The 19,682-nt window shown below is 35.8% G+C and overlaps 1 protein-coding gene across 2 annotated transcripts in view; it reads right to left on the bottom strand.

Moving 5' to 3' along the window:
• The window catches only part of TTC8 (tetratricopeptide repeat domain 8), a 54,382-nt gene that overhangs the window by 16,525 nt on the left and 18,175 nt on the right, over positions 1-19,682 (bottom strand). For both annotated transcript variants that reach the window (XM_007987548.3, XM_007987547.3), the window contains 4 exons: positions 17,933-17,977; positions 8,773-8,858; positions 4,614-4,701; positions 413-523 (listed from right to left, as the gene is read on the bottom strand). In XM_007987548.3, coding sequence (XP_007985739.1) covers positions 413-523; positions 4,614-4,701; positions 8,773-8,858; positions 17,933-17,977 — 330 coding nt within the window. The remainder of the gene's footprint in view (positions 1-412; positions 524-4,613; positions 4,702-8,772; positions 8,859-17,932; positions 17,978-19,682) is intronic.

Genomic DNA, 19,682 nt, shown 5'->3' with positions numbered 1-19,682 from the left:
GAAAAGTGCCACATGTTCTCGCTCGTGCAGTAGCTGAAAAAGTGAATCTCGTGGAGGGAAAAAGTAAAATTATGGTTACCAGAGGCTAGGAAGGGTGTGGGGAGACTGGAGGATGAAGAGAAGTTGGTTAAGGGGTACAAAAATATTTAGACAGAAAGAGTAAGTTCTACTATTTGATAGTACAGTAGGGAAATTATGGTTAACAATAATTTACTGTATATTTCAAAATAGCTAGAAAAGAAGAATTGTAATGTTCCCAACACAAAGAAAAGATAAATGCTTGAGGTGACAGATAACTCAGTTACCCTGATTTGATCATTACACATTGTATACAGGAATTAAAATATACATGTACCACAAAAATATGTACAACCATGGTGTATCAATAAAAAAAAAAAATTACATGAATTACCTCATAGATTCTTGCAATTCCACAGAGCAGAGTTACTTCTCCTGGAAACTTATCTAAGCCTTGTTTGAAAAGATTTAAAGCAGTCACAGGTTGATCCAATGAGACATAAACCTAAAAACAAGATACATTTCAATAAAAGTATAGATTCTTAAAATAATATTTGTTATGACATTTATCATTATTGATTAGTAACAAATTATCTCCTAGATACTACAGTAAAGAATTTGCAGTCGGGCATGGTGGCTCATACCTGTAATCCCAGCATTTTAGGAGGCTGAGGTGGTTGGATTGCTTGAGAATAGAAGAAGTTTAAGACCAACCTGAGCAACACGGTGAAACCCCATCTCTACAAAAAATACAAATATTAGCTGGGCATGTTGGTGTGTTCCTGTAGTCCCAGCTATTTGGGAGGCTGAGATGGGAGGATCACTAGAGCCTGGGAGGTCAAGGCTGCAGTGAGCCGTGACTGCACCACTGCACTCCAGCCTGGGTAACAGAGTGAAATCCTGTCTTTAAAATAAGAAGGAGAAGGAGGAGGAGGAGGAGGAGGAGGAGGAGGAGGAGGAGGAGGAGGAGGAGGAGGAGGAGAAGGAGAAGAAGAGAATTTTCAAAAATGTGCAGGATTAATTTTCAATAATGATGTTATAGTTTTATCTCCACATGTTATATATAAAGCATTCATTCATTTATTCTCTAACAAATGCTTACTGTGAGCTTACTATGCCAGAGACTAGCAATAGTAACTAAACAAGAAAGAATCGAGGGAAAACCTTTTTAGGATAGAACAGACATGAGTATGCTATAGGCTGGCATTAAGAAACCAATTAGGAGACTGAGGTTAAATATGCTGAATAAAGAGGAGACGACCCATGGAACAAGGCCTGAGAGAGACAGGCAGTGGACAGGCCCCTCCAAAACAAGAGAGGACACAGGTTCATGAGGTCAGGGAGTTAAGCAAGTTAGCACATAATGGCTTCCACTTCATTAGCAATTAGAACATTAGAAGGAATAAACCATATACTTAATAGGAATGTCTAAAACAGTATTACTATTTTACGTATGACAACATAAGATTATGACACTTTTTTCATGATTTTCGGATCCACTTTCTAAACAGTAAGAGTGTGTTTTGAGAAAAAACCCAAAGGGATACAACAGAAAACTAAAGTATTTATCATTAAAGTTTGAGATTAGAGAGAGAGGTATGGATAATAACTTTTCAGTTTTTACTTATACGCTTTTGAACTGTACACGTTCTATACTTTAAAAATATAACAAATAATATATAATTAGTATTTACATAATCTAAAAGGTTTAATTTTTAAATTAACAATTAAGAACTTTAAAAAACAATGTTCTTAAAATCTGCTTGATCTCTTTCCTTTGTGTATATATATAACATATGTAAATATATATTATATAAAAATATTTATATTATATTACTATATAATAGTATACATTATAATAAACATTATATATAGTTATTATATATTTATATTATATTATATATTTATTATATTATATATTACATATTTATACTATATGATTATATGTGTATATTATTTTTATATATTTATAATTATATAATTTTATATATTTTTATATAAATTAAATATATTGTATTAATATATAAAAATATATACACACATATATATACACATTTCTTTTTTAAAGAGATGGGTCTCACTATGTTGCCCAGGCTGGTCTCAAACTCCAGGACTCAAGCAATGCTCCAGCCTCAGCCTCACAAAGTGCAGGGATTATAGGCACAAGTCACCATGCCAGAGCTCTTTCATTTTTTAACTTTTAATTTCAGGGTACATGTGCAGGTTTGTTATATAGGTAAACTCATATCATGGGGAGTTTGTTGTACAGATTATTTCATCACCCAGGAATTAAGCCTAATACTCATTAGTCATTTTTTCTGCTCCTCTCCCTCCTTACACCCTCTCAGAGGCCCCAGTATCTGCTGCTCCCCTCTATGTGTCCATGTGTTCTCATCAGTTAGCTCCCACTTATAAGTGAGAACATGCGGTATTTAGTTTTCTGTTTCTGCGTTAGCTTGCTGACGATAATGGCCTCCAGCTCCATCCATGTTCCTTCAAAGGACATGCTCTCATTCTTTTTTATGGCTGCATAGTATTCCAGTGTATATGTACCACATTTTCGTTATCCAGTCTGTCATTGATGGGCATTTAAGTTAATTCTATGTCTTTGTTATTGTGAATAGTGCTGCAATGAACATACGCGTGCATGTGTCATTGTGACAAAACTAAAATCTGCTTGACCTCTATTACATAATAACCAACCATTCATACATTAAAGAAAAACTGTATATTTTACCTCTATATAGTTGTGTAGGGAATAATAGATTTAAACAAATCAATTTATGGAAAAACAGGTGAAGTCATGTATTTAACAAGAGTTAAATAAAAAGCATATTTTTTCAACGACATAGTAAGTGATTATCAATTAAGATGATAGTCAAATAGTATGACTTCAGCCTTAATTTCTAGTTCTTTCCAAAAAGTTTACTATGATGCCTAGAAACTTCTTCAAGACTTTAAGTGTAGGCTGGGCATGATGGCTTACACCTGTAATCCCAGCATTTTGGGAGGCTGAGACTAGAGGATCGCTTGAGGCCAGGAGTTGGAGACCAGCCTGTGCAACACAGCAAGATTCCATCTCTACCAAAAAAAAAAAAAAAATTATCCAGGCACAGTGACCTGTGGTCCCAGCTACTCAGGAGGCTGAGATGGGAGGATCGTCTGAACGTGGGAAGTCAAGGCTGCAGTGAGTTGTGATAATGCCACTGCACTCCAGGATGGGTGACAGAGTGAGACTCTAACTCAGAAAAAAAAAAAATTGTTTAAGTTGAATATATCATATATAGAAGATAAAGTTAGATACCAGATAGTTTCAAACATTTTTGAAAGTCATTAAAACATACTAAGACTAGCACAGTAAATTTATATAACTTTCATTTTGCTTCTTTTTCATATGTTAATTTTTATTCCCATATTTAGGAACTAGTAGCACTTCCTTTTATATCTCATCTTCTTTTGAATCTCCTTTACCACATTTTTTAATTTAAGAAACTCTAACAGATAAAGCAAAATCATGTCATCACCACCACTTGTGTTTTTCTTTCAAAATAGCCTCGGTGAGGGTCAAGAGGTAACTTCACCCCACTGTTGAAAATTCTGGCCAGGCATGGTGGCTCCCACCTGTAATCCCAGCACTTTAAGAGGCCGAGGCAGGCAGATCACTTGAGGCCGGCAGCTCAAGACCAGCCTGGCCAGCATGGTGAAACCCCACCTCTACTAAAAACACAAAAATTAGCTGGGCATGGTGACGTGCACCTGTAATTCCAGCTACTTGGGAGGCTGAGGCAGGAGAATCACTGGAATCCAGGAGGCACAGGTTATAGTGAGCTGAGATCATGCCACTGTACTCCAGCCTGGGCAACAGAGCAAGACTCCATCTCAAAAAAAAAAAAAAAAAAAAAAAAAAGCAAGAAAATTCTAGGTGGCCCCATCATTTCTGCTGTAGGGCTGCAGATGGCACTGCAGCAGTGAATAGGTCTGGAGTCAGAAAGACCTGGATCCGAATGCTAACTCCTAACCACCAAGTGACCCTGAAAAACTTACCCCTCTTTAAATTTAATTTTCCTTAAGAGTACAAAGGAAATGATAAAACTCACCTTTGCAGGGTTATTGTGAGGGTTAAATTAAACTGCATATATAATGAACATGATAAAATGTTTTACACTGAGTAGGTGATCAATAAAGGAGAAGTATTATTTTTATTATTATGCCTCAGCCGAGTAACTAGGAACTACATAAACACAGTCCCTGTTCTCTACTACGTGCTCAAGTGGGATACAAATGTTCTGTAGAAAATAAGGCCTCACTGGGGCCTGTTATCTACGCGAGTAGTGAGCCTATGGTATTTTCTCCTGTCTTAATGGGCAATCTTTCAAATGGGTCTTCTTATTTTTCATGACAATTAATTTCTTATGAGACAGTTACCCTCCATATGTTCTCATTTTTTCCCTTGCTCTAAAGAAAAACAAGTTAAATCTAAACATAGTAACTTGCCAAATATTCCTGAAGAAGCTGTTTACTCTCCTCATGCAATGGCCAGAATTTAAACATTTATTCTGAGAAGGCAGATTTCACTCAAATTAAGATCTACTTACTTTTGCCAAGTACAGAAATGTATCTACCATTTCCTGCTGCTTCAGGGCTGATTTAAACTGTTTTTCTGCTTCACGATACATTCCCAACCTACAAATAGCAATTTTAAGAATTAGACATTCAACTTAAAAATAAACACTACATCATACCCTGAGGATGAATAGAGACAAATTATAAGAGGAAGCACATACCAAGGAAGGTAATGTTGCACATACACATAAATTAACATGTTTATTTATACAGTTTAGCAATAAGTTGCCTATCTCCCATATTCACTGGCTTCTAACCCCCAAATGGTATGTAAGGAGTCTGTCTGAAGCCTAGTCACAGCAGGACTAAGATAATAGCTGCTAGTAAGCCAGGTCACATCAGTTCACCACCCAAAGAGCTTATGATCAGCTGGACATATGGCAAGTGACCTGAATAAATGCTTAGAGTCTCCATATTACTGGAAGAGCTGAAGGATGACATTTATTTGAAAACATCTTCTGCTCTGAGACAAAAGCACATTTTTTAAAGCTATCTTTAAAAGTTATTTTGACCGAATAATAATTAACACTGGGGTAATATAGTTATACCATTTTATTATTCTAGAAATCTTGTTTTCCCTTATTAGATATCTGATACTGATTGTCCTAGTCTATCCATCTGAGATTTGCTCTCTGCCTAAATATGATTGTCCTGATGTAAGTAGTGCCTACCTCTTATACCCAGGAAAGAATTTGTTGCCACTGATTCAATCATTAAAACACACAACTTTCAACAGGTCTATTCATTCATGTCCTGAATAGACCCGTTAGGCTTACTCATAATCACTCATTTTTAGCTATCTGAGAGCTACTCAGCTACGATAATGTTTCATTTTGTGAAATAAAATCAAAATGATAGACAGTATGCTCCATTGTGCTATTTTCATTTAAAGGCTTGAAAGAAGAGCTTTGATCATTTTTCATAACCTAAACCTTAAGCATTGGTGTGGCTGATGCCCAAATAGCTACTGGAGGCCTTGGGATGAAAGTGGTTAAAGGCTAAAGGTCAAAGAACTCTAAAGTTCTGAAAAACAACATATTTATGTACATAACATCAACTGAACATGAAAATCTTTTTATTTCTTTTGAGATAGAGTCTCTGTCGCCCAGGCTGGAGGGCAATGGTGGGATCACAGCACACCACAGCCTTGCCCTCTGGGGCTCAAGCAATCCTCTGCCTCAGCCTCCCAAGTAGCTGGGATTACTGACATGTACCACTAGGCCTGGCTAACTTCTGTATTTTGTTTTCGTAAAGACAGGGTCTCACCTTGTTGCCAAGGCTGCCTGCAAACTCCTGGGCTCAAGCTATCTTCCCACCTTGGCCTCCCAAAGTGCTGGGATTACAGGTATGAGCCACCATGCCTGGCCGTGCATGCAAGTCTTAAACACGTGACTGAAACACAGTCACTAAATTCCATTAATTTAAAATATCCATGAGAGTCTGTGTATTTTTATCTAACTTGTTTCTTTCCAAAAATCATTTAAAAGGGATTACAATAAAAAGATACATATAAAACAAGAATATGAAAACAGAAATAGATTATTTTAAAAACAATGGAGATAGAAAGATAAATTTAAAAACTAAAAATATAATCAGAGATATTGAGCTACATGAAAGTCAAAGAACCATGTTTTTTATTACTACAGCCTTAAGAGATAACTTCATCTAATACTATCAAAAAGCAATCTACCACATGAATTCTTGTGGAAAGAAAATGGAGCATGCCATGTTTAAAGAAAGTCAAGGCAAAAAAATCAGTCAAGTTCATAAACACCAGCCAATATCAAAGAGTCAGAGTCCAGTTGCCAACTTTTTCTCTCCAACTTAAATTTAACAAAATTGTAAAGTGTCAACTGTATGCTTATTTCATGATGGTAAGGAGATGAAAAATGAAGAAGGTAACAGCCATGTCCTTAAAGCAATGATAATCAAAGAATGAAACAAAACATGTTCACAAATAAATTTAATCATATTATGGTCAATCAGGAAAAAAAGTGCTTTGAGAGCACAGAGGAGGTTCAGGGAGATAGTAAACAGGCAAGATTTCAACAGCTAGATGTGCAGGGAAGAGGGACATTTCCAAAATAAAATTAAACCATGAACATAAGTACATAGGCAGTAAAGTACACAGCAGGTTAGGGAATGCTGAATTTGGTTTCATTGAAAAGGATATAATAATGGGAGTATGGCTGGATGCAGTGGCTCATGCCTATAATCCCAGCACCTTAGGATGCCAAGGCGGGAGGATGGTGTGAGGCCCGGGGTTCAAGACCACCTTGGGCAACATAGCAAGAACCTGTCTCTATAAAAAAAAGAAAGTTTTAAAAAATTAGCTGGGCATGGTGGCATGTGCCTGTAATCCCAGCTACTTGGGAGACTGAGGCAGGAGGATGGCTTAAGCCTAGGAGATTGAGGCTGCAGTGAGCCATAATCATACAACTACACTCCAGCCTGGGTGAAAGAGCAAGACCCTATCTCTAAAAAATAAACTAAAATAAAATATTACACCAAATTACCTTCAGCCTATGTGTATAAGGTTTACATGAAACATACGTGAATTTCATCTTTAAACCTGGTCCCATCCCCAAGATATCTCATTATATATATGCAAATATTCTAAAATCTGAAAAAACACAAAATCTGAAACACTTCTGTTCCCAAGCATTTCAGATAAGAAATACTTAACCTGTAATTATTTACTGGCCTCTCTTCCATTCTATTGTAAACCATTTGAAAGAAGGGACAATCTAATCTTTGTACTCTCAGTTCCTGGCAGAGTAGCTGCCCATTAAATATGTTACTGAGTGAATGAATGTGTAAATGAAAGAATACTGAATATGTCATAAAGATGGGCAGGTATTAAAGAACAGAAAAGAAGGATACTTTAATATGACAAGGTACACTCATTTAAATGCCATCATCTATGGATGGCAAAAGCAATCAGAGTTTTGCTTTCCTTTAATTATCAAGCATTTCTGAAGGTTTTGCTTGGCAGCCCAAGATTTCAAGATTGTCTCCAGGAATTACATTCATAAGAGTTTAATGATATAATGGTCTAAAATTACCTTTTAGCAGAAAACACTTTTTCCATCTAGCAGCAGGAAAAAACACTTTAGAGTTCTATGTGAAATATCTAAATGGAAAGTAGTCTTAATTTCAATGGCAGAACAATAAACATGCTTTTTATCCCATTTATAGTCTTCTTTTTTCTCACAGTACTTGAATGAAAACTGAAGCTTATAAATATTGAAGTGTGTTCATAGTAACTGAAGTCTACCCTATTTTAATAATACGATATTTATATTTATAAAATAGAATTGTTCATTTGTTTCTATTTTTCCAAATGTTCTATACGCATTTCAATATCAGCAACAAGTTTCAGATCTTATTTACTAGTTGCTCTATAAATATTCATAAAATTCATTATGATTCTTCTGATCTTTCAGTTAATTTGCTTTAAAATACATTTAAACATTAAGAGAATATAAGAATATTCAGGTCCTAGAGAAACAATATGGAATTGTGGAAACAGCAAGATAATTGGCATCAGAAAGTGAGCTCAAGTTCCTGTTCTGCCACTTACTGTTTACGTGAATTTGGACAAATCACTCTATCTTCGTGAGGCTCAATTTTTCTCATCTGGAGAAAGGACTAACAATAGCCACTACCTACAAGGTGCAGTGAGACTTAAGTGAAATGGTACAATGTAGGAACAAAGTATCTCTTAACTGTGAAGTGTTTTACAGATGTGAGGCATGGGTCTAAATAAAAGATCTGATTACCAAGAGAACAGAAGTAGAAATCAGCAGACTTGGTTCTAGTCCCTGGTCTGTTACTCACTAGCTCCTGATGCAAATTACAACCACTCTCTTGGCCTCAGCTTCCTCATGTGAAAAGGGGAATTGGGCCTGATGGTCTCAAAGCTTCCCTCTCCCAGCTCAAAAGTTTTATTATTCTAAAGGTATCAATTCTTATTGCTACCCTGTGATTGTTAAGTAAACGCTTTATCAAGTAAGCCAAAGACCCAGTTCTCGTTTCTTCATGGGAAAATCTACCCTCCAAAAAAGTATCAGATTTGAGACCCTAAAATACATGGCCACTTCTAGGCCCTTCAAAAATAATGAAATTTACCTGTAGTAACATTTTCCAATCTGTACCTTCCACCACCAGTCCTTGTACTGAGAATGCTCTGTGGAGAGGGCAGCCAGATCCAAAGCCTTTGAAAACAATTCATTAGATTAGTATTTTCTTTTCTAACAATAAGCAGTCAGGAAAACAAATAATGAAATAGACCATATAATTAGCACCAGTCAAAACGTGCATTAGAAATCAGACAGAAACTCAAGTTGCTCATGTTTCCAGATGGCCCCACCAATTTTCGCTAATCAGTTCCAGACCAGAGGGCTAATAGCAGATGAGATAAAAACACTCATCAAAGGGAAGCAGATGTACAATATATTTGAATATAATTTTAATATACAAGACACAAAACTGATATTAAAAAATGCCTAAGTTTTTACCCACTCCCTCTGACTTATCTACTGTATAATGATTCAAAATGCCTCCAAACTCCGTGGCAGTCAAGTCTTTGGTGTGTAAGCCAGATCCAGGGGCAGTGTCCACTTTCAAGACAGATGTAGAAAAAGAAAGAAAGATTAAGAAAGCAGGTAGAGAAAAGATTTGGAAAATGGGATCATGAAGAAGAGTGAGAGGAACTTAAGTATTTGGACGACTGCTGTCTTCAACAACTATCATTCCACTTTTCTGACATCACCTTACATCCCAGTAAATTCTAAGCAGCAGACTCCCCTTTGCTGAAAACTGAAAAAGATCTTCTCTTCAATTGCTTTCCTATTTTACATTTGTTTACCCCATATCTTTAATACTCTCAAGTTTGTTCCCTCTATTGTTTATTCAAGATTAGACAAGAGGTGACTAAGTAAGAATTAGAATTTTATATAGAGGAAGTAGAAACCATTTTTGACAAAGGGAAAGCAAATCAGTCTTTGCAGAAATTTGAAGCTCAGATAAAGATGTGATTAATAGAAGCTGGGGCTACTAGTTAAGAGAGAATTCTGACTTTTTATAATACTATTTTTCTCTCAAGGCTGAAAATTTTTTATTCTTTACCTAGTGTTAATATAATCATGATATCCAAGAGCTCAGTTAAAGTAACTCTTAGATTTTCAGTTCTATTATCTCAAAACACATCCAGATTACTGTCCACTTCTTAATATCAACTCTTTTCTGAAATGAATGCAGAAGAGTTCCTTAAATCTCTTACTGTATAATTAATTATTTTTCCTTGTGTTCCCCATCTTCTCTTTCTCCAGGGGAGATCTCTAAATATGCAAACTACTTATAAAGAAATGGTGGCACCATGCTGAGCCTCTAATGGACTTGAAAAATCAGCATCTCTACTTGAAAGCTATGAAAATTAAAAACAAGCCACACACTACTTTCATATGCTTATTATTCTCCCCCACCACCCTGCCCCCAGCCAGGAATAAAAATGAAACCAAAAAAATGAGGAGAAAAGTATAACTTCAATTAGCATTATTTTCAGATATACTAGAAAAATGTATTTTCAGCCAGCTCAAAGGCATACATGGTAAATATCTAAACATTTTAACTTGATCTTTATAAAGACCTTTTCCAGCAAATAGATCATAGTCATTCTCATGCTTAGTATAAACAGACCTTCTATTTTTTAGAAAAAGATGTCATGCAAAAATTTTTTATGTATTCTAAATTCCCAAGGTTAGATTTAGTGCTTCTTACAGGCTGCTGGTTTTGCCTGCATAGTTGGTCCTAAAACAAGTCATCCTGTGGAGAACCCATATGTTTGTACTAATCCAGTTAAGGATATTAATATAAATTATTGATACAGAAAAAAAATGGCAAAAAGAAATTATAATGACGAAGACTCAGGCTGCTAAGGACAGAACTCTGACCTTTTTTTCTCTTGCCCCAAATCCTTTCCAAGGAGGCTTGGGGAGTCACACCCTATAAACCATAAAATCTCATTAAACAATTTTTTTAAACTAACCTGGTATAATGTGGCCTACTTTCCAATCTGACTGTAGTACAGCATCACATGAGAGATGGCAGACACCCCCTAATCTTAAACATCCCTATATACTGACTTCAAGTCTTTAGACAAAGATTACCTAATTGCCACCTAAAGAATCCCTAAAACCCACCAATGACATGTAAGCCATGGCTTCAAGATGTACAGAATTTTCAGGCCCAATCAATGTATACCTTCCATGTATTGATTTATGATTCTACCTGCAATTCCCATACTTTCCTGAAATGTATAAAGCCAAACTGTAACCCAATTGCCTTGGGCACATTTTCTCAGGACCTCTTGAGACTATGTATCCCCAGACCGAGGTCACTCATACTGACTCAGAATAAACCTCTAAATATTTTGGCAGAATTTGGTTTTTCTGTCCTCACTGCACTAAAGAAAAACATTTGTGACAATTTCTTTCCTTTCTTTTTTTGATACGGTCTTGCTATGTTGCTCAAGCTGGATGGAGTGCAGTGGCACAATCTCAACACCTCCAGCTCCCAGGCTCAAGCAATTTTCATGCCTCAGCCTCTTGAATAGCTGGGATTACAGGTATGTGCCACCATGCCCAGCTAATTTTTTATGTTTTTAGTAGAGACATGGTTTCACCCCATGTCGGCCAGGCTAGTCTTGAACTCTTGGCCTCAAGTTGATCCACCTGCGTCAGCCTCCCAAAGTGCTGGGCTTACAGGTGTGAGCCACCATTCCTGGCCCATTTGGGACAATTTTAAGTGGCTGACAAGCTCCCTGAGGACAGATACTCCTCTTTTACATCTCTGCTGTTGTTCTGGAATATTGCTGTGCACAGAAGAGGTATTCAAGAACTATCTGTTGACTGACTTAATTATAATCTTTGTTTCTGACTTCTGTTGACAATACCTTAAGAACCAAACAAAACTGTCATAGTAATAAGATTCATAATTAAAAGCTATTAACCTTAAAATTTTTAAGTGGTGACAGAAGATCTATATTTCTATAACCATTCCCAAATTTTTAAAATAAATAACTATGACTTAAATTTAATGATCTTTAGATGATTTCGTAAAACCAATATCTAGATATTAATAAAAGCTCAGAATGTCATTTTTTAAAGTAATAAGTTTACAAACGTCCAAAAGTAGAAGGAATTTTGGCAGATCTAAGTTTTAAAAAAGTCATCCTTTCACTATGTTATAGTTGTAACAATTTCAAAATGATGAAATTAAAGAGCATGTGGAAACAAAGATTGCAGAATAACCGACTCACATGCCATTTTAGTTTTGTCAATACCAACAATATTGTCCAAAAAGGGAAAGGTGGGGAAAGGGAGTTATTAAATACTCAAAGGCAAAAACAGTTTTCCAGAGATAACTTTTCCTTAAAATGTAAATACCACTTCATGGCGTTCTCTACCTCTACAGTATTCTTCCTATTTGTCTGTAGATAAACATGGAATCACCAGCCCACCAAAACTTGAGTTTTGTTGATACTGCCGACGCCCACAACATAAGAAAAGCACTAAAAGCTCAAAGACAGAAAAATCGTTTTCCATGGAGAATCAGTTTTATACTTTCTTAATATTTAAACACCATTTCAAGGTATTTCTTATATTGGTCTATAGTAGTCTCTGTATTTGTGTGAAATACTTTCTTTAAAGAGAAATTTGGAGGCCACCCAAGGAATCTAAATATAAAAACACCTCTGATTTCTTAACATGTTAAAAAAACAGAATTCCTTTTTTCTTTTTCCAGCTAAAGTTACAAAATATATGTAAGATATAAAAATACATGCTTTATACTCATTATCTAAATCCTTCCATTCAGAAGATAACATTTCTGGTAAAAGCAAGAATGACATTTTAATGGAACAACCTGATCCACAACAGCACTATAATGTGGCAAGACCATACCAGAGTGAGAAATGGAACAAGACATCTGTCCGACTCAGCACCCCTAGCACCCATCAAAGTACCAATATACACAACCCAATCATTATTGTTTAAAGAATAATCAATGCATATATCAATATATGAATTAGTAAATAAAATGGAAAACAAGGAACAATTTGTGTTTTTCACTAAATAATAACAAATTGCTCCATTTTATGTTCTACAAAAATGTATGTATATGGGGGGTAAGCAGATGAAAATCACAAGGAGAGTACAAATCGGCAGCATTTTAACATATTATTGCCCCTAATTTATAATTCATTTTATAAATGTAAAGTTACTATAACATTACTGTTGAAAAATTTTAAAACAAAGGTAAAATTAGACTTAATCTCCATTAGTACCATGAGGTACAACATAGGCGTTCAACAAATATTTGTAGAATGAATGCATCTTAACCTCAAAATACTACCATTTTAATGTTTAAGTAATACCTTCTAGTATCTGTCATAAATACAAAATATTTTTAGAGTTATACTTCTGTTTAACATACTAAATGGCATACTTTTGGCTTAACATTATAAAATAAACACTTTTCATGTTTCTGCCTAGTGTTTATAATTATGGTTTTTAATGGCTACATAAGATTCCATTATGCTATTTATTATAATTTACCAAACTCATTCCCTATTATTAAACATTTAGGTTGTTTTCCCAGCAGTTTTGCCACTATACCTAAAGATGCAATGAACACCATTGCAAATACAGCACTTTACTTTTTCCTGCAATCTCCTGAGAATTGAAATTACTGAAACAAATTGAGGAAATATCTTTATGGCTATCTAATGTACTCTCCCCCAGGATTTTTTTTCTAATTTCATAAATATAAAACTCAAAGGCCAAAGCCTCTTTATTTTATATTTTTGTTGTTATTAAGAAAGTACACCTCTAATGTGCTTATTTACCAGCATTTTTTCTAATGTAAGTTGTCTGGTTTTGGGTCATTTCTATTTTCATAAAAATCTTTCAAAAATTAAGATCAAGCTTTTTTTTTTTTTTTTTTTTTTTTTGAGATGGAGTTTTGCTCTTGTCGCCCAGGCTAAAGTGCAATGGCGTGATCTGGGCTCATTGCAAACTCCGCCTCCCGGGTTCAAGCGATTCTCCTGCCTCAGCCTCCTGAGTAGCTGGGATTACAGGCGCCCGCCACCACTTCCAGCTAATTTTTGTATTTTTAGTAGAGTTTCACCACGCTGGCCAGGCTTGTCTCAAACTCCTGACCTCAGGTGATCCACCCACCTCAGCCTCCCACAGTGTTGGGATTACAGGTGTGAACCACTGCACCCAGCCAAGATCAGCTTTTTTTATACATGATAAATACCAATATTTCAAAATCATGCTTCATGTATGTAATTCCCCCTTCTATTGCCCTTTTACTTCTGATTTTGTTTCTGTCCACTGGATAGGGATTACACATACGCATCAGTGAGTCTTTTTTTTTGTGATTGTTTCACAAATCCAACCAAATTTATGAAATACCCTATTGTTTGCTAGTTTAAATTTTTTAAATTCTTCATTGATTAAATATCTAAAATAAAGTCCCCAGACAAATTTTCTCGAGTGCCATTTAATGAATTATAAAGATGGATTTCAAAAAGAGTCAACAATTTTGTTCAATATTGCTTGATTTTGGTGTTTTAAGAGAGTCACTGTTACCAAGAATAAAAATATATAATTTATAAATGGGGACTCCAGTTCTCAATAGTTTTTACTATCACCTCCGTGTTAATGAGATATATTTGAGTCATGTTTGTTGTCTCTTTTCTCTTCATTTGCTGATTTCTTTCATTGAGACAGGTAACACACCTCCTCTTATTTTGTTTGCTATAGGGAGCTCTGGTTTTTGAGTTCTGCTAGTATTCCCCAGGTCTATTTTACTACACGGGAACACCTGGCATTACACCCTTCTATTAATCACTGGTTTTTAAACTACTATATTCTACAGCAGTATTTTCCAATTCTGCCTGAAAATTAGCATTGCCTGCAGAGCTTTTATTAACAACAGATTCGCCAGATGTACCCTTGAGGATTCTGACTCAGGAAGTCTAGCACAGATCCAGAAGTCCTTATTTAATAATTCCCCAGGTAATTTAGAAACAGAGCCTAATATAGGAACTACCCAAGAGCCCTAATATTTGAGAGGCAGAAGATCATGGGGTGGGAGGAGCAAGGAGGAGGGCTGATGGATATGTTCTAAGTTTGCTAGCCGTGCTATAATTCAAGTAGCTCGACTTTTGTGTGTTTTACATACTAGGGTCTAGATAAGATTTCACTTGAAGAAAAGGATTTTGCTGCTTAAAATAAAAAGTTTAAATGTTACTACTCTATCTGTTTAAAATCAAATTTTGTTAAGTCCATATGCATGAAGAACTAGGATACTAACATAATATAAAATTAAAGTCTGCTAATCCTTAGAATCTTTAGAACATAAGTGTAGTAGTGCAGGGGATAAATCTTACATTTTTTTCAATGTGATTTTTATTCCTCAAAAAGAATGGGTAAATTCCAAGATGTAGAACTACATCCTCAAGATGAATCTATTAATGAAAAACATTGTTACCATGAACTACAAATGGCTTATGATCTGTCTAGCTTCTGAACTCACCACCAACAACTCTTCCTCCTCACAGGCCTCACTCAGCCACACTGGCCTTCTTGCTGTTCCTTAAGCAACCCAAGCATGCTTCTATTCAGGGCCTTCACATTAAAGCTCTTTGAAAATGCCCTTCCTACACATAATGATGTGGTTCCTCTCCCCCTTCATTCAGGTGTCTGTTGAAATGTTTTCTTTTCTTTCTTTTTATTTTTGACACAGAGTCTCACTCTGTCACCCAAGCTGCAGTGCAGTGGCATGATCATGGCTCACTGCAGCCTTGACCTCCCTGGGTTCAGGTGATCCTCCCAGAGTAGCCGGGACTACAGCTCTACCCCTCTAGAATAGCTGGGACTACAAGCACGTGCCACCACGCCTGGCTAACTTTTGTATTTTTTGTAGGACAGGGTTTCACCACGTTGCCTAGGCTGGTCTCGAACTCCTGGGCTCAAGTGATACACCTGCCTCGGCCTCCCAAAGTGCTGGAATTCAGCCACTGAGCCACATGCTTTCTGTTCAGAAGACTTCAATAACCACTCCCCACTCCATCCAAAATAGCATCCTCCCCGATGTCATTATTTATTCCCTTACCTGTTTTCCTGCTTCTTTGTTGTTACAGTACTCATTAGCCCATGAGACTTCATACATTTTAAAGTTTATTTGTTTCTATTCCTTGCCCAACCAGAATATTATCTCTAAAAGAGCAGAGACTTTGTCTGCTTGTTTCACTGTGTGATCTCAGGGCTGGAACTGTGGTTCAAACATATATTGGATGAAAGAATAGATGCCCCTGATATGCATTAATCTTCCAAATATAAGAGTATCACTTTATGATACTTTAGTCATTCGAGATTTACTAATTTATGAAATGGAATAGCATTCTAATGCTTTTTAATTACAGTTTGACCACATAATTTTATATATCATCATGCTGAAAGCCTCTCACCAGCTTTTTATGAAGTTAAGATGGCTGACTTTCGTTTCCAGAAATGTGCATGGTTTCTCAGTTGTCCCAACCTTCATATTTTTTTTTTCCCTATATAACCACATCTATGAACACCGCATTCTGTATATGTGGCCCACAAATCAGTCCCCTAGATTTCAATGTCACATCTCCCAACACATGCAATGGTATCTCCACTTAGATAGTCTTTTGTCATTTCAAACTCAAAACGCCTTCAAGTCACTTAGTCAGCTTCTTCACAAACTGACTTCCTTCCCTAATTATCCCATTTCTGCTAATAAAACTGTCACTCTTCTCACAGCATCTTTAGGAGGCAGATTTGACCTGTCAGTCTTTCCTTTGTTCCCCGTATCAAATCTATCATCAAGTTCTGTCACCTCCTTCTTTAAAATGTCCCTGTGGAACTCCTATTTTCTAGGATAAGGCCTATTTATTGATCATTCCATATCTTATTCTTATTTTTGCCCTTTCTTTACATTTCTTTTTCCTCCTTTCCATACATCCTACTTATTTTATGGATCTTTACTAATATCATCCCTTCTGAATTTTTCCTTTTCCTACTTGGTAACAACTTCACAGTTTGACAGTTACCTCTTTAATTATTTCATTTATGTCCATTTCATTTCTTCAGCTAGATTACATGGCTTGTAGAGGCAGGAAAAAGTATCATATTTTTTATTAGGTCTCCTAGTGTATAGCTAGTGGTTGACACATAAAAAACACAATTAAGGGGATGGCTATGGTGGCTCATACCTGAAATCCCAGCACTTTGGGAGGCTGAGGCAGGAGGATCACTTAAGGCCAGGAATTCAAGACCAGCCTGGGCAACATAGGGAGAGCATGTCTCTATAGATAATTTTTTTTTTTTTTTTTTTTTTTAGCTAGGCATGGTGTCACATGCCTGTGGTCAAAGTTACTTGGGAGGCTGAGATGGGAGGATCGCCTGAGCCTGGGAAGTCAAGGCTGCAGTGAGCCATGATAATGCCACTGCATTCCAGCCTGGGTGACAGAGTAAGACTCTGTCTCAAAATAAAAAGAAGAAGAAAAAAAGAAAACACAATTAAGGAAAACATTTTTATTTTCCTAAATGCTTAATATATGGATATAAAGCCTTTTTCCTGGAACTAATAGGAAAATGAGAAAACATGCAATCAGACACTGTAGAATGAACTACATTTGACCAAAGTTGTTCTGCTTGTGTTCATTTGCATATAAGCATGCAAAAATCAAAACAATTTGAGAAGTCATACGCATGTAACTTTAAAATTCTCTGTTAAGAGGCCATGAAGATGATTCCCTCTACTTTTGTATGTTTGAAATCTTTGATCACAAAATGTTAAAGACAGGGGAAAAGGACACACCACAAAAATAACAGAAATACGTGCATTAGTAAACCTAGAATATACTACATGGATTAAGGAAATAAATGGATCAACAATACCATTAGCATAAAAACTATAACTTTAACACAAGCACGTTATGCAGTATTCTCAATTATCTGTATCTTCCCATTTATTGGAGATCTACATACTCTATGAACCAGGCATAGTTCTTATCGCTTGTGTATTTATACACATTTTCCCACTGAAACGGAGGGTGGATTTTAAAGTATTAATAATTCTCCAATCTTTAATAATTTCATCTGTTTATAAGGTCAGAAATAGAATATTTCAGAATCTAGACTTATAAAGTCAGAAAAATTTCAAAAGAAAATAGCATGAATTCAAAACTTACAGTCTTAACATCATTTTCATGATGAAAGATATACTCAAACAAAGCCTGTGAAGAAAAAAGTGTCAAAAATACATTAGATGTTTTTTAAATTTTATGTTAACAAAAGCACTCTAAAGCCTTGGATTTATAGATAAAAGGGCCTATCCATCTTTTGTTACAATCACTCATTTTAAAATATTACTATTTACAACTGATTCTGGTTTTAACAGACTACAAACTAGAATGCTCAAAGAATTAAACATTTTTTTCATATTATATATTTTATTAGAAAGACAAATGAAAAGTTTAAGACCAACTTAAAGACCAACTTCAGCATTGTCATAAAACAGATGGAGACAATTCTTTACACTCTCTACATATATTATACAGTGATTATGATATTAATAAGGACAATTTAGACATAAAAAAACTGGAAGTTTCTACTGAAACAAAGTAGAGTACAAGGGTAAAGTGAGGTGTTTTTTGCTTAATTTTTAAAGCTATTTCTCCTTAGATGGTATTTATAGTAACTCTATGATTCAGAATATTCAGGTTTCTTTAGCAGGATACTACTCGGCCAAGCTGGACATTGGGAACACCTGGTGGTGGGGCGCAGATCAGACCACTTAAATTAAATCAAAGTTGGGGGGATGGCAAAGCCCTGATCTTGTATTTTTTAAAGCCCTCAGATAACTCGCATGGACAGCCAGGGCTAAGAACACTTATTTCCAATATTTCACTCAACTCCTCTAAACAAATAAGCATTTACTCTTATTGGCATTACCTTTTTCCATAATACTATCATGTTACACTTGCAAAGAGGCTAACATCCCTAGAAGATATCAAGGTTACTAACAAAGAAGACTTGGAGGCAACCAATTTTTTTAAAAAATGAAGACAAGGTGTTTCTTTAAAAAAAAAAAAAAAACCTATAACAATCCCTCCATTTTTTCTGTTATAAAGAAAGAAAAGTTAAGAATGCAGTTGGTGCTACCACTGCCATGAAAAGGATGTTATAGCATCAAAGACAGTGTCATAGGGTCACCCTAGACACCCCAAGCAATATGCCTATATTAAAAATGAGTCCTGGTGGGTCAAGGCAAGCTGGGGGCCAAGGACAGGAAAACCTGGCATTATTTCTACAACATACTAAAAAAGCACAAAATCTAGTTCAGGCTAAATCTAGTAACAGACCAGGTCTGTCCTGGATGCATCTTAATTTAATTGAGAAAAATGCTTCCATTGACAGACTCTCTGGTCAAAATATAGCAATGGTATCAACTAGGCAGACAGTCCCTTCAAGTAAGTGGCCTTAAAGGGTCGGGAACCAGATATTCCATGTGAGTTGCTTTCAATACTCCACTCTCATAAAAGAAAGGGAAGTAAGGATAGCTTTACAATTTTACTAAGTGAAGTCAACTGGATTGCTGCCAAACAAGAATTTAAGAAAAAAAATCAGCAGCATTATTACAGGCTAATTCTCTGTCTACCAAATGGCATCTCTTTTTCAGACTTAAACTTAAGTCTGTGCAGCTAGTGTCCATTTTAATTTTCTCTAGTGTTTGGTATTTAGTAAACACATATGTTAAACACCATTAGAACTGAGATTAGGAATGAGCTCAGCACTTATGCTCAGAGATTTCAGCTAAAAACCTGAGCTAGGCTTAAACCAGTTTCCGGAAGATAAGTGCTCCTGTCTCTGAATTATTGCAAGCTCACCCTCAAGGTTTATATACTGAAACGGTCATGGACACCTTCCTTTATTTTTCTC

The sequence above is a fragment of the Chlorocebus sabaeus genome, chromosome 24 (genome assembly GCF_047675955.1).
Source record: "Chlorocebus sabaeus isolate Y175 chromosome 24, mChlSab1.0.hap1, whole genome shotgun sequence".
NCBI classification, from domain to species: Eukaryota; Metazoa; Chordata; class Mammalia; order Primates; family Cercopithecidae; genus Chlorocebus; species Chlorocebus sabaeus.
This window is presented reverse-complemented; position numbering and strand designations above follow the sequence as displayed.